General features: G+C 35.1%; 1 protein-coding gene across 2 annotated transcripts in view; it reads left to right on the top strand.

The window, feature by feature from the left end:
• LOC308706690 (cadherin-18) overlaps positions 1-14,272 on the top strand; it is a 146,143-nt gene that overhangs the window by 60,349 nt on the left and 71,522 nt on the right. For both annotated transcript variants that reach the window (XM_081392479.1, XM_081392480.1), the window contains exon 3: positions 12,698-12,992. In XM_081392479.1, the coding sequence (XP_081248605.1) occupies positions 12,698-12,992 (295 nt within the window). The remainder of the gene's footprint in view (positions 1-12,697; positions 12,993-14,272) is intronic.

Genomic DNA, 14,272 nt, shown 5'->3' with positions numbered 1-14,272 from the left:
TCCAAAATTGGCTTACAAGAAAGTGCATATTGAAAACTATTGAAATGTCCTGAAATAACTGAAGCATAGCTGAAGAAGGATGGAAAATATTTTTCTTTCCCCTCTGATGACTGACTTTTAGCCTCTGTTGGGTTTATACAAGGTTTATATAAATGGTTTGAGTATATTTCAACATAATGTGTCCAAAAAACCCTCCATCCTCAAGTGTGTCTGTTCTGCTCTGTCAGCGTTACAGGTCTTGGCATATTCTGATACAAAAGGTGTTTGAATGTTTTATTCATATGGTTATATATGGATGGTCCCTTGGCAGAATCAAGGAATCGTTTCCACTTTGAGTAGCGCAGGGTGGGGAAACTAAAGTGTTCAAGGCTAAACTTTAGCCTTATCTTATGAAGTTTTATTTAAAGTGCAAATGCTTGCCACGTACGTAAATGTTCCATTACAGTTTGAGATATCATTTTAAGTCAAATAAAATGCATACACGCCCACACACACATGTCGTGGCCGCATTACCACCTCTGGTGTGCATTGTTTTTCTAATAATTCAACCACCGGTAGTCAATTATTCTGCATATACTATGGTTACCACACCTCAAAACAATGTTCAGATGATGTATTTCAAGACATTTGTCAGGTTGTTGTCCTTAAAAGGCTATTATGTGTGGGACTAATTTCTTACGCATCTCATCCCAAGCCTCCGTTCCTAATTCCAAAACTTAATTTTAGAGCTAGTAACTGAGACATCAGTAACTGATAGCAGACTAATGCAGTTATTAGAGAGAGAGAGAGAGAGAGAGAGAGAGAGAGAGAGAGAGAGAGAGAGAGAGAGAGAGAGAGAGAGAGAGATTAAGCATGTGTGAATTACCTACACTCAACAGTGTTCGACACCAGCATCTACTAATAGTGAAACTACGTTTATCTGCACCTTACTAGTAAGAAACGTCATGAGCTTTTAAGTTGCTAAACTATGTTACTTTTTTGTCATTTTTATCCTATTGTTTACTATATTTATTAGCTCGGCCAGTGTCATTGTAGGTTTTGGTTCTTTTACTGTTGTAGGCAGAAAAGACATTGGCAAATGTCATTTGGCGAAGTGATATGGAACTGTAATGCGGTCGAGACTTGCCTGGAACTACTTTAGCAGTGCGTTTCCCTCGCACGTTCGTCAACCAATCAGAATCAAGCATTCAACAGCCCTGTGATGTGTGTGTATTTGTGTATATATATATATATTAGTGCTGCACAATTAATCGCATCGCAATCGCGATGTCAAGCCTATGCAATTATATGATGCAAAATGCTGAAAAAAAAGTTATTTTATGAAATAAATAAATGCAGATAAAAAATTGCGAAGCAAAGAGGACGTTGACACTGACAGACAAGACAGAGCAGGTTACTTTTGATATGAAACTAATTCTCAGCTCTCAGATTCTGTCGATTTTTTGATGAAATTCAAACAATAGCGTTTTGGCGTTGTGGCGGTTGACGTGACAGTCAGATTGTGGTCGTGAACCGAACATCTCTTACTCTTTACAGGTTAATAAACACGAATGAACAATGGGTATGTTGCAAGATATAGTACAACTTACCGAAATGTTTACAGTATACCTCATACATAATATCAATAGGGCTGTGCAAAAATATCGATACAGCTAACTATCGCGATATTTTTTTTTCACGATAGTGTATCGATATTTCAACCTCTAGTATCGATATTTAAAAAAAAAAAATAATAATAATAATTTTTCATCAAATCCCTCTGTGTGCGTCAAACGACCTCCTCCGCCGCTGCTGTAGTTGTCGCTGACTCACGACAGTTGTCAACTGTCACTCAACTGTCCAGTTGTATGAGGCGCCGGACTGGACAAAAGCGAAGCGAACTGCGCGAGCGAGCAACAGAGCTCGAGAGAGAGCGAGTGTATCCGCGCGCGAGAGAAACCGATGTGTCTGCGTGCGAGTGAGACCGAGTGTGTCTGCGTGCGAGAGAAACCGAGGGTGTCTGCGTGCGAGTGAGACCGAGTCTGAGCATTAGTATTGGACTGGTACATACATAGTAATATAATTACTATATAAGAGGCATGGAAGTTCGATTAATGGACAACAATAATCAGTGCAAACGTCTTGTTTTGAACTATTGTTTAATAAATATAAATAATTCGAGCACACAAACTTCCATATGGAGGATTAAATAAGATTGAATGTATGTAGTAATAATATATAAATATTATATAAGAGGCATGGACGTTCGATTAATGGACAACAATATAAATAAAAACAACAATTAAATTATTATAAACAATAGTTCAAAACAAGACGTTTGTAGTACTGATTATTGCTGTCCATTAATCGAACTTCCATGCCTCTTATAGTATATAATATTATGTACCAATTAGGCTACTAATGCTGGGGCACTAGTCTCTCTCGCGTGCAGACACACTCCGTCTCTCGCGCACTGTCGCTCGCGCACGCAGACACACTCGACACAATGCAAATACCTTTGCGAATAAATTGGAATTTAAGTTTTTGTCTGCTGAGTTATCAATATAATGTGATACACATACCAGAATACCCCAGGTGGTACATAAAAAGTTGTATATTCAGCTCTATTTCTTTCTTTTTTATTACATTTTTTATAAAAAAAAAAAATTGCAATATATCGCAATATGTATTGTATTGTATCGTATCGTGATATATCGTATCGTGACCCATGTATCGTGATATGTATCGTATCGTGAGGCCCTTGCCAATACCCAGCCCTAAATATCAATCAATCAGTGTTTTTCAACCACGGAAAGAGGTCAATAAAACAGCTGGAGAACAATGTCACATAACGTTACATTTACCTCAGGAAAGCCATTTGATAGCACGTTAGTTGGCTAGACAAATTTTAGAGAGGAGAATTTAGCTAAATATGTGCACAATATTAAATATGTATTATATTTTTACTTATATCATTAAAATATTGTAACGTTATTATAGCCTAGTAAAAAACACATTTAATTTGAGTTGTTATGTTTAACCTTTAATAATTATACCAGCAGACAGGGCTCTATGTATGTTTATAGCATTAGGGGAGATATTTTTTTTCTTGAGAAAAATTAACATGTATCTACTGTACATAATATTTATCCAATCGATAAGCGATATTGAATCAAGATCGGAATCAAATCACAAGATTTGAATTGAAATCATGAAATTTGTGTCAAGCAATAATAAAAACAGTAGCCTATACCAGTCATTGTACCATGTAAACATTGTAACATGTTGTCACTAAACTTTGACAAAATTTTGTTTAGTTACCAAATGTTTTGACAATCACAATACACATAAATGTCTCTTTGTCTGGACAGAATATTTAAAATATCTTATTTTCATGAGCATACTTGTTCTTATTTATTGTTCTATTTATTTTATACTATTGTTCTATTGAGACAATAACAAGTTTGCAGTAATGCAAAGATGCCATTATTTCATTTTGTAAAAAAAAATTGTATTTTAATTTGAAAACCCTGTGCATTTAGTTATTGTTGCAAGTTTGAGTTGAGAAATACACATTTCAGCATTATCACTAATCTGTGTGTGCATTTTCCTTGACAACCTTGACTCATGAAACCATTTGTTTATTATATTGCATATCGCAATCACAATATTGACCTCAATAATCACAAAATGATATTTTCCCCAAATTGTGCAGCCCTATATATATATATATATATATATATATATATTCTCCCTTAGGAATGAAAATTCACATTTGCATCTTTAATTTTTCAATTGTTTCTCAGGAATGAGATTAAATGAAGGCTGAATGGAAAAGTAAAGAAAAGAAAGTGTCTCAAAATGTTTGCCTGGATGTAAAACTCTCAAAAGTCCTTATAAGGCCGTATAATTAAAGTTAAACAATCTATAGAGTCAATATGAAAGTAGAGGCTTACAAAAAATTATCCCATTTAATCTGATTGCTGGCTTGGAGATTCATTCAATCGTTCGTTCGTTCGTTCGTTCACTCATTCACTCACTCACTCACTCACTCACTCACTCACTCACTCACTCACTCACTCACTCACTCACTCACTCACTCACTCACTCACTCAATCAATCAATCAATCAGCTTGAGGCTCTTTTATTTGTACACTTAATAATCTCATTTTTGCCTAGTTTTATTTTAGGAGAAACATCTGAGACATACTTGAGTGTGTACTTGGCTAAATAAAATTTGAAAACAGTTAGTTTGTTGAGCTATAAAAGAGCAACATCTGAGAAATATAATTTTCTCGTCTGGGCTACAGCAGGTTTTTTTTTTTTTTTTGTGCAGTCTTGACCAAATGCACCTGGTTAAGAAAGTGCAGGCTAGAGAAAATTAAGCGATTATTGAATCACTATCAAAGGCACTGCACACACACACACACACACTGATTAAAAGCTCTTCAGAGGAAAAAAGGATAAGTTTAATCAGAGACAAGTCCACCTTACTAATTGTGAATATAAAGCTCTGTGGTGATTGATGAGTTTATTTTACTCTTTGACCTCATTCTCCTTCACTCCTCCTCATACTCCCTCCATCTCCCTCTCCTTCATTCTGTCTTTCTGTGTCTCTCTCCCGCATCTGAAAGACTTTCTGTCCTGTCATTGAGGGTTTTTTTCTATCCCACACTCCATCCATCCTGACTCAAACTTAATGAATCCTGTCTTTACTCATTTTGCTTCAAAAATTATAACAATTTCAGGTAATTTTGACTCCACATACTATAATACCAAACATTAGATGAGTAGATCATTAAGTGAATCAAAATTACATGAGTTAGTAATAACTTTTCAAAATTATATTTGTGTTCAATGCTAGTCAGTGATAACTTTTATGGGAAATTTTAAATTTTTTGCTAGAAATTCTGGAATAATGGCGTATGCATGCGTAAAACTACCCAGGTTTTAGAAAGATCAGTTGCTGTCGTCTGTCAGATGAAAATAAAAAAGTGGAAGAAGTTAAATTGCTTGGTTTCCAAGGTTACAGGGTTACTGTGAGCATTATCTAAACTAGAGGTAACAGTCTTTTGAGACTTTTTATTCCAGGTGTCATTTCTTAAGGATATTCTGAGGGCGGTGGATAAAATCTAGAAATAACGAAGTCTTTGATAAGTGAGCAACACAAAAAGGCAGCAAAAAGTGAAAAGAAATAAGTCATTTGTACAATTGCTATTTCTTGTTTTTAGACATTACAAAAATCTTAATCATCATTTTCTCTTGTTTTCTGGGAAAATTGCCTAACAATCCTTAAAGATCAGTTTACTTGCAAAATATTAAATTACTTGTTTTCAAATGGTATATATTAAATTAAATTGAATTATATATTAATTTAAGATATTAATGACTAATATCATTTCTTGTTTTTAAGTAATAATCTAAAAATTTAATGATACTTATTTAAAACAAAGAATAAAAACTCTCAAGTAAGAAAAAATAAACTTAATTTGCTATTTTTTTTTTAGTCAGACATTATTGAAAACAAGACTTTTAGGCATTACATGACAAAGAAATCTTAATCATAATGTTTCTCATTTTCTCTGGGAAAATTATCTAAGCGTCTTTAAAGGTTAATGTACTTGCAATATAACTTGTTTTCAGAGAATATGTCTTAAATGAAGTTTTTCTTTTTCTTGTTAAATTTCTTGTTTATTAGCAAAAATGTTGTTTATGTTTTTAAAAAAAATGCCAATGGAGTAAAAGATACATAAACTTAATTTGCTAATTTACTGAGTCAGACATATTCTTTAAGGCAAGTCTTACACATTTTATAACTTGAACACTAAAAAATACTGATCAAGAAATGTATTTTTGCCGATTAAATCTGAACTCACACTATGCATTTGCCTTTCTCTCTTCAGACAGAACTCGTTTAAGTGGAGGAAACGTTTCTTCTCACAATGTTCTTAGTGTCACACCTGATTTGCCTTTTAATATTTTAGCTTCATGTGTTTGGTTGGCTTGATATATTTGTATTTGATATACTGAGCGGATTCGGTTTTATATGTGCCACTTAAATTTAATTGATAAAGTTAATACATTGCACTCTGTTATCACTCCAGAAATGATGGCCCACCCTGTGTTTTAGCTGGCTGGTCTTGGCTCTATTGACCCAGTGCCACTTTTATTTCCTGCCATTAGTGAGGGCTTGACTGAGCGTCAGAGGAGCCGGTGCAGAGACAGAGTGTGATGTATTAGCCTGTGCCCAGCTAAGTCAGTGGCCAAATTAGAAGCCTGACTGCAGGTTAAGTGAAATTTATGTTCCCTTGTGTAGCTGGGACCAAATTTGGAAGCAGAGCCGGAGTGTAAAAGGAATCAGCAGTCCTGATGGTGTAACGTTTGGGATTTCACAATGAATCCTGTTTTATTTGTCACAGGGAGTGTGTGTGTGTAATCCCGACAGTATACCCATTATCACAATGCCATTATTGCAACAGCAGCAGTAAATTATACCAAACTGGAATGCTTAAAATAGGAAAATTTTCTCTTGCGGTGTAAATGTGTTTGTGTAAGGCTTTTATGTTTATTTAAAATGAATGAAGGAACTGAGAACGGATCAGACAGAGAGGATCCTTTCAAACTGACCAAGAAGCAGAAGTCCATGGAGAAAATCTAACTGACCAAATCTAACTGACTCCTCCACAGCGCTTGTAAGAGATGAACTAGAGAACAAACACTTAAGATGTCAATATTAGTTTTTAAAACAACAGATTGGTTTTGAGATGACTTATCTTGAGTCTGAGGAAGATCATAGAGATCCAAAACAGACCTTCTTCTCTCTTGAACGCAGGAATGAAATCCTCTTTAAAACCACTGCCTATATCCAAATGCATCAGATCATTCCAAAACAATGCTAGACGGACTTCAAACATCATTTCACCACATGGTTCTACATAATGTCTGCAACCCACACATTTGACTATCACACTGTGATGTTGACAATCACTCATTGTTGATGTCCTTTTTAATAATTATTTATTAGTTCATGTAAGCATGGAGTGTTTGATATCAGCGTGAATGATTTTTTCATTTCTTGAATTGCGGTATGAATCAAATCCATGTAAAATGTCTTTTACTCTTATTATAAAATGCATGTCTAAATCATACCTTGCTAAAGTGGGAAATAATCAGATAACATGCAAGTTATGTGAGAGCTGGAGAGACAGTCAAAACCAAAAACCATATTGGTCAGAACTCCTCCAAACGGTTGGACAAACAAAGCATTAGATGAGATGAGGAGATGAGATCCGATCAGATGAAAATGGGTTAAGGATGGTTTTAAGGAGTCATAAAGTTACCATCATTAATAAAAAAGCCAACTGCCTCACTTAATTTTCTTTTCGCTCTTTACTTAGTTCTTTTTATTTCCGTTACGAGTCTTCCGTTTCCGTTTTCTAAGTTTTTGCTGCGAAGCACTCTAGACACGCCAGACACGAAAAGGCCTCCAGCGAATCAACGATCCTGGGAAATCCCCATCAAAGACATAAACAACAAAAGCAATGAATAACTCCAGATCCTAGCAGAACTGGTGCATTGATTTAAGTTTAATAACCACATCTAAGGACCGGTATAAGGGTTAAATTAATGACTGATGGTTCATTTAGGTTAGGTCTTATAAAGTGCATATGTTGCTAGAAACTTGGGATTTCATCATTTTATTCTCTTAAAACTCATTCTTTCATCGCTTTCTTTCTGCAACTCATGTGAATGTGTGGGTGCATGTGTTTGTGTTAGATATTAGTATTTAAAGAGAAGTGTTCTTTGTGTTATGTGCTTACGGATTTAATGTCTTAAACTGCTGATCTTGTTACCGTCCTAATAAAAATAGTATTTTCACTATAGTTTGGATATTAATATCCGCTACAGAGTTGATAGTTACGGCCCGTTTAACTGAGTGCGGGATGATTCATTTGTTCGGCTGTGAAATAATCAAGTCTTTCAAAATTCCCTATAAATTAATAATTCCCTTTGAGCTAAATGTACCTCTTTCCCTTACACACACACACACACACACACACATACTGTATACAGTCGTGCTCAGAATTAATAATACCCCTGGTAAATATGATCAGAAATGGCTGTAAAAAAATAAATCTGCATCGTTTATCCTTTTGATCTTTCATTAAAAAAATTGGCAAAATCCTAACCTTTCATTTAAGTAAAATAATTGAAAGTGGGGGGGGAAATCACATTATAAAATAAATGTTTTTCTCCAAAACACATTGGCCACAATTATTGATACCCTTTTATTAAATACCTTTTTGCAACGTCCTTTTTCCAAGATTCGTCTCCTGCAATGCCTGATGAGTTTGGAGAACACCTGACAACAGATCAGAGACCATTCCTCCATACAGAATCTCATCAGATCCTTCAGATTCCCAGATCCATGTTGGCGCTTCTTCTCTTCAGTTCAGCCCACTCATTTTCCGTTTTTCATTTTCTATTTTTAATCATTTTCATTTTCTCATTTCCACTCAGCTATTTAGTACAGCAGCACTCTTGCTTAAGCTTAAATTGCTTATTTTTGTATTCTGATTGAGGTGCGCATAGAAAAAGTGGATTGTTTTTTGAGAAGATAATGTAAAATAATTGGTGCAGATTCACTGTGGCTGCAAGTGATTTTGTTTACGGGCTTCTAACATAAAGTCTCATTAACTTGTCTTCTGATTGGAGAGGTTCTAGCCAGAGTGTGAGCTCTGACCGTTCAGCTAATTACTGACTGTATAGCCTGAGTGCTCTGTTTACTGACAGAAACGGACAGTTCACTCTCGCCGACGACCCGGCTGTGCAATCAGCCCCGCTTTCCTTTAATCACAAATTAATTTCAGCATCGCTGTTTGTATTAGCGGCCACGGTTTGCACATTTCTTGGCCTCAAACAGTCAAATAAACCAGGGAATGAGTTTCACCCCTTCATGGAATGGTGTGATTGAAGTGTCTGATATCTTTTTTGCCATTTTTCTCTAATGTCCACAAACTGGGTTGCAAAGACAATACTACGGTCCTTGTAATGCATTCTTATCAGATTATAACTTCACAATCAATGTCTGGGATCTTATTTGTGCGATCTCTCTAACATTTTTAAAGTGTTTCATTTGTGTTGAGTTAGACCAGCTGAGCTTTGATTTAAAACGCCACATACAATATTCTGATTAAATGAGGGAAACGTCTCTTTTTATTTAAACTGCACTTTTCTTCAGTCTACAGAACTGTTAGCCCAGACGAAAATGTGGTTGCTCAAACATTTCCCTTTATCTCAAATGTTTCTCCTAAAAGTTCTTAGGAAATAAAAACAGACACACTAATGAGATAATTTACTCTCAGAAGTATTTGATTAGAAACATTTGAGGTTATATTGATATGTTTGTTTTAAAGGGGTCCTGTTATGCTTTTTTTTTTAATATATTTTCAACTTTCTTCAACATGTAATGTTGCTGCTTGAGCATGAAAAAGTATATCAGTGCGCACTGTTTCTGAACTCCCTGAAATGCTTATAATGTAGTGTACAATTATACACATCAGAGGGGTGTGGGCTGGTTTAGTTTGACCAATCACAACACACTGGTCCAGCCCACCAATCAGAGCACACTGCACTTTTCGGAAGGAGTGGCTTCATAGAGACAGTTACTAAACAGGGCTGCGGTTAAATTAATGTATAAATTAAATAATTAAAAAGGTCAGAAAACAAAACAAAAAAATATAAATAATTTAATCTAATAATTTTAATCAAAATTGAATTTATGAACAAAAAATAAATAAAATAAATCCTTTAAATCTGTTAAAAATTACATCCTTTGTATCTCCTCTAAAAGGACATTAATTTCATATTTTTGAAAGGTATTCTTATTATTTTTTTTATTATTATTATTTTTTTAGCAATTTTGTCAGTGCCTCCGCCTGTAGGTGCTTTATATAGACTTGTCTTGATTGCTAATCCACAACAGATGACAATTATTAGGTTAAACGTTCAGAATACGATTCCATATAAGGTTATATTTTAGAACTTCACGAATGGACAGCGACTCTTAAGTAGCACGTAGAGCGCGTTCATGTTAAGTGCATTTTTGGGAAACGCTCGTAGAATTGCTGCGAGCTTTCGTAACCTTGCACGTAGAAAGCGCTCTTAAGAGCTAAGATACATCGTTATCGGGAAACCCGGCCCAGAGCGTTACTGACAGACTGACAAAGAGTGTAAACAACAATGTAAAATATATGAAAATATATGTGTTTTATTTAAACATTCAAGCATGAAAACCTATTCAGACCCCAAAAACAAAATCAAGAGTTTATATATATATTAAAATGTATTTTTACCAACATCACAATCCTTTAGTCCCAACCTATTTTACTTGGTAATGTGACATATTTCAGAGTGAAACAAGATAATCAGTGCATCTGGAATTTATTGGATCATGAAAGAGTGGATGTTTCAATATACAGTAAGAATGAATCCACACCTGAATGCAAGTTTGCTACTGTATACCAGTGCCTAAAAAAAAAACATTCGGCTCCTAGTTAACATAATCCATTCATCTCTGCAAATGTGCACTGATGAGGCACAATCAGATTAGTAATGTGTATTTTAAAAAGTAACAGCATAAATGTTGAATTCCTGTGGGCTATAAATTATTGGATGGCTCGAGGTGTATGTATTTGTTTGTTTTAGTCTGTGCTTGAGTCATTAAACTGAGCTTGAGTGGATCACAATCTAACATTTATTGGATAGTGACAATATAACACTCAGGAGAACCAAGGCTTTCAGTGCTTTGAGTGTTCTGTCAATGTTTTGCCTTATCACAAAACCAATGAGCCTTGAGACACCATGCAATGAGCATACTACTTGTGTGCAGAGCTGAGACACCAGTGCACAGGTATCCCATGGGTTCACATTATGCCTTCCTGAAACATTAACCAGTCTTGTCATTTTTCACCATGCTTTGGGAATGACAGTATTGTCTTTTACGGCTTTTTTAAATTATAATAATTATTCGGTGCATCTTGACGGCATGCAGCCAGACATCATCCCAGCCATGTGCCGGTTTGTTTTCACGCCTGGTCATTCTTTCAGTCCCCAAAGAGAGGTAATTGCAAGTGCAAAGACTTTCGTGAAGTCCTGAAAATGCAGTTGACATTTAGATGGATGAATCTTATGAAAGCTTTCAAGAACGTACCCAGGTCACATTTTACCCTCAAATTGTCACAGTCTGTGGTTGCCAACACACACACAAAGACTAAGACAAGAAGGGTATTCCAGAATAGTCTTTGTTTACAAAATCAATACACAGGATATCGCTGAAGAAATGCAAACCACACTGAAGCACAGGGGGTGTAAATAGTAGATACAAAGGAATCTAGATGAAGAACAGGTGAACATAATCAAACAATCAATTAGTAACCATAGCAACAAACTAGCAATATAATCAAAGGGATCAGGAACTAAACAGAAAGGAAACACAGGAACTAAAGGAGTCATCAACAAAACATTATCATTACACAAATCAACAGAAGTAGCAAATTATATATGTGCATATAAGTAGCCTATTTAGTAGGATTGTTTTGGTATTGAGACTTTATTTTCATGATAATTAAGCATAATTTCATTCTGTGAAAAAAAAAAAAAAAAAAAAGAGATACTGTTAAAAGTGTGAAGTATTTATACACCAGGGTAACATTTGACATAATAGCTTTAATAGACTTGTTCTGGTGAATTTGACTTTGCCTATGTTCGGTGTCACAACGTACAGTTCTTAAACGAATTAAAATAAACAAATTATTTAAACAAAAGAAAATAAGATTGAAACAAACCATCGAAATAACATGGTTTATTCATCATCATCATCATCATCATAGAATCATTGTATTAGCACAAAACCAGTAATGAGAATATTTTAAAATCACTACTGACAATAATGAGAACATAATAACATCCAGATACACTATGGTAGTTTCGGTGTATAAATGTGCTAATGATTTGTAAACATGCTTATGTTTTTGAAGTCTGCAGGGACCACCATGCATAATTATTTATTTTATAAGTGTCTTTTATTTGTCATAAGCTTTAACTGAGTTGGTAGCCATCAGCTAGAGAGCTGTAAGTAATCCTCATCCTATCAATTAAGCATTTTTTTTTTTTTTTTGGCTTGCTTCTCCTCTCTCTCTCTTTCGACATTGCAGTAGGGCAAGATCTCACATCAACACTAGATGATCTGAGATTTCACATCTCAGAGGATGATCCTCCAGTTCAGCAGTTGAAGTCTTTCAAGACTGTTCTTTTTTTCTGTTTGCTAAATGCAAATACATTATTCAACATCCAACATCCTCCTTTACTTTTTCAAGTCACTTTAAAGGTGATGCGTATGATGTTTTGATGTTAAATTCTTTCTCCTGTCCCAGTTTAATGTGCAGGGCTAATTATAAGTAAGCTGTTCATAGGTCGACTTCATAGAGAATATGTATTTACCTAGCAACCACTAATAAATTCCCTATCCACCAGCAAATGATTTTTGCAAATCAGTCTGGTCTGCAAGGAACTACAGTGTACGGTACAAAAAAAGTTTTCTAGCTTAAGGGTTTATTGGAGTATTTTGTGCTTAATGAGCCCTGCTTATTGAATGTATTGCAATGTATTGATTCACATCAGTAGTTACACACCAACATTTCTTTGTTTCTCATTTCAGCTGCATTCTAATTCAGACAAAGGCGATGGTTCGGTCAGGTACATCCTTAGTGGTGAAGGAGCAGGGAGTATCTTCATCATCAACGAGGTAACGGGAGACATCCACGCCACCAAGAGTCTGGACCGGGAAAACAAATCACATTATGTTCTTCATGCACAAGCCATCGACCGCAACAACAATAAACCCCTGGAGCCAGAGTCAGAGTTTATTATAAAAGTTCAGGATATTAACGACAACGCTCCCAAATTCCCAGACGGACCCTTCGTCACATCTGTGCCTGAGATGTCGGAAATTGGTGAGATTTCCATTTTTCTGTAAAATGTTTTCTTTCAATTTAACCTATGGTCTTTTATGAAAATTCTTTGCAGTCATTTGATAAACTTACTCATAACACGTCTAATTTTCCAGTTAAAATCTTTAAAACAAGATACATTTACGTAGCAAGTCATTAGGACTTGTTTTAATAGAAAGAAATCTTTAATACAGTGTATTTTGTCTTCCTGCTCTGGCAAATTTTGTCACTTATTTTACATATAAACAAGTGAATCAAGTGAAAAAATTTGCCAGAGCAGGAAGACAAAATACACTGTATTAAAGATTTCTTTCTATTAAAACAAGTCCTAATGACTTCCTGCTCTGGCAAATTTTGTCACTTATTTTACATATAAACAAGTGAATCAAGTGAAAAAATGCGCCAGTAAGTGTACAGTGAGTCAAAATACAATCCATGAAATTAAGATATACTGTAGTATCTTAGTGTTGCTTTTGTTTTACTGAAAATCAAGGAAAGCAGACCAATTAAAAACTCATTAAGTAATTTTCGGTGTAGTTTTGCAGTGTTGGTTAAATGTAGAGTTGGTGATTTGAACAAGCTCTTTAGCTCTATGAACTGCATGTCAGCATGCGAACAAAATTGTCAGTTAATGAAGATTTGACAAATGAACACACAGCTTGAGTGGACTCTTGTCGAGTCAAAAGTGATGAGACATTTCCGTTTTATGGACTTCGCCATCTTTGATATTACTACTAGTCACTGTCATGACTTTGCTGGTAAAAGACTCCCATTGCACATACAAACAGTCAGTATTAGAGACGCTCATGTAAGTTGCTGTGGGAACGGGACATTTCGACACACACCTTTAAGTAAATACAGTTGACAATCCCAAAAACTGACAGTGTGAATGTGAAGGAGAGGTGTGATAATTTTCCAATCAATCTGGCCTACGATTTCTCATCAAGCAGGTACAAAATTCCTATAGATTTATAGAATGAGAGACTAAAGCCATGCAAATACAGGAAAGTAGGTTATTTTGACTTTAGGTCTTTATGGAACCACCTTACAACCTCTTACATCACCACGTAGCTCTGAGCAAATGTGCCTTTGCTGGTCCAAACACATGAGATTTGTTCTCACTTATCTCTGAGGAGAAGTGAATAGTATATTGCTCACCCTGTCTAAAATGTTTATCTCAAGTTTTGGAAATTGGGTCCATGTCTATAAAAAAAAAAAAAAAAAGTCTTGTGAAAATTGAAATGGCTTTTAAAAAACATAGCTGACAAAAAAAATATTATATC

Source organism: Scardinius erythrophthalmus (assembly GCF_964197995.2).
Source record: "Scardinius erythrophthalmus genome assembly, chromosome: 18".
Taxonomy (NCBI): Eukaryota; Metazoa; Chordata; class Actinopteri; order Cypriniformes; family Leuciscidae; genus Scardinius; species Scardinius erythrophthalmus.
The sequence above is the reverse complement of the archived record's forward strand: the minus strand, read 5'-3'. Positions and strand labels throughout refer to the sequence as shown.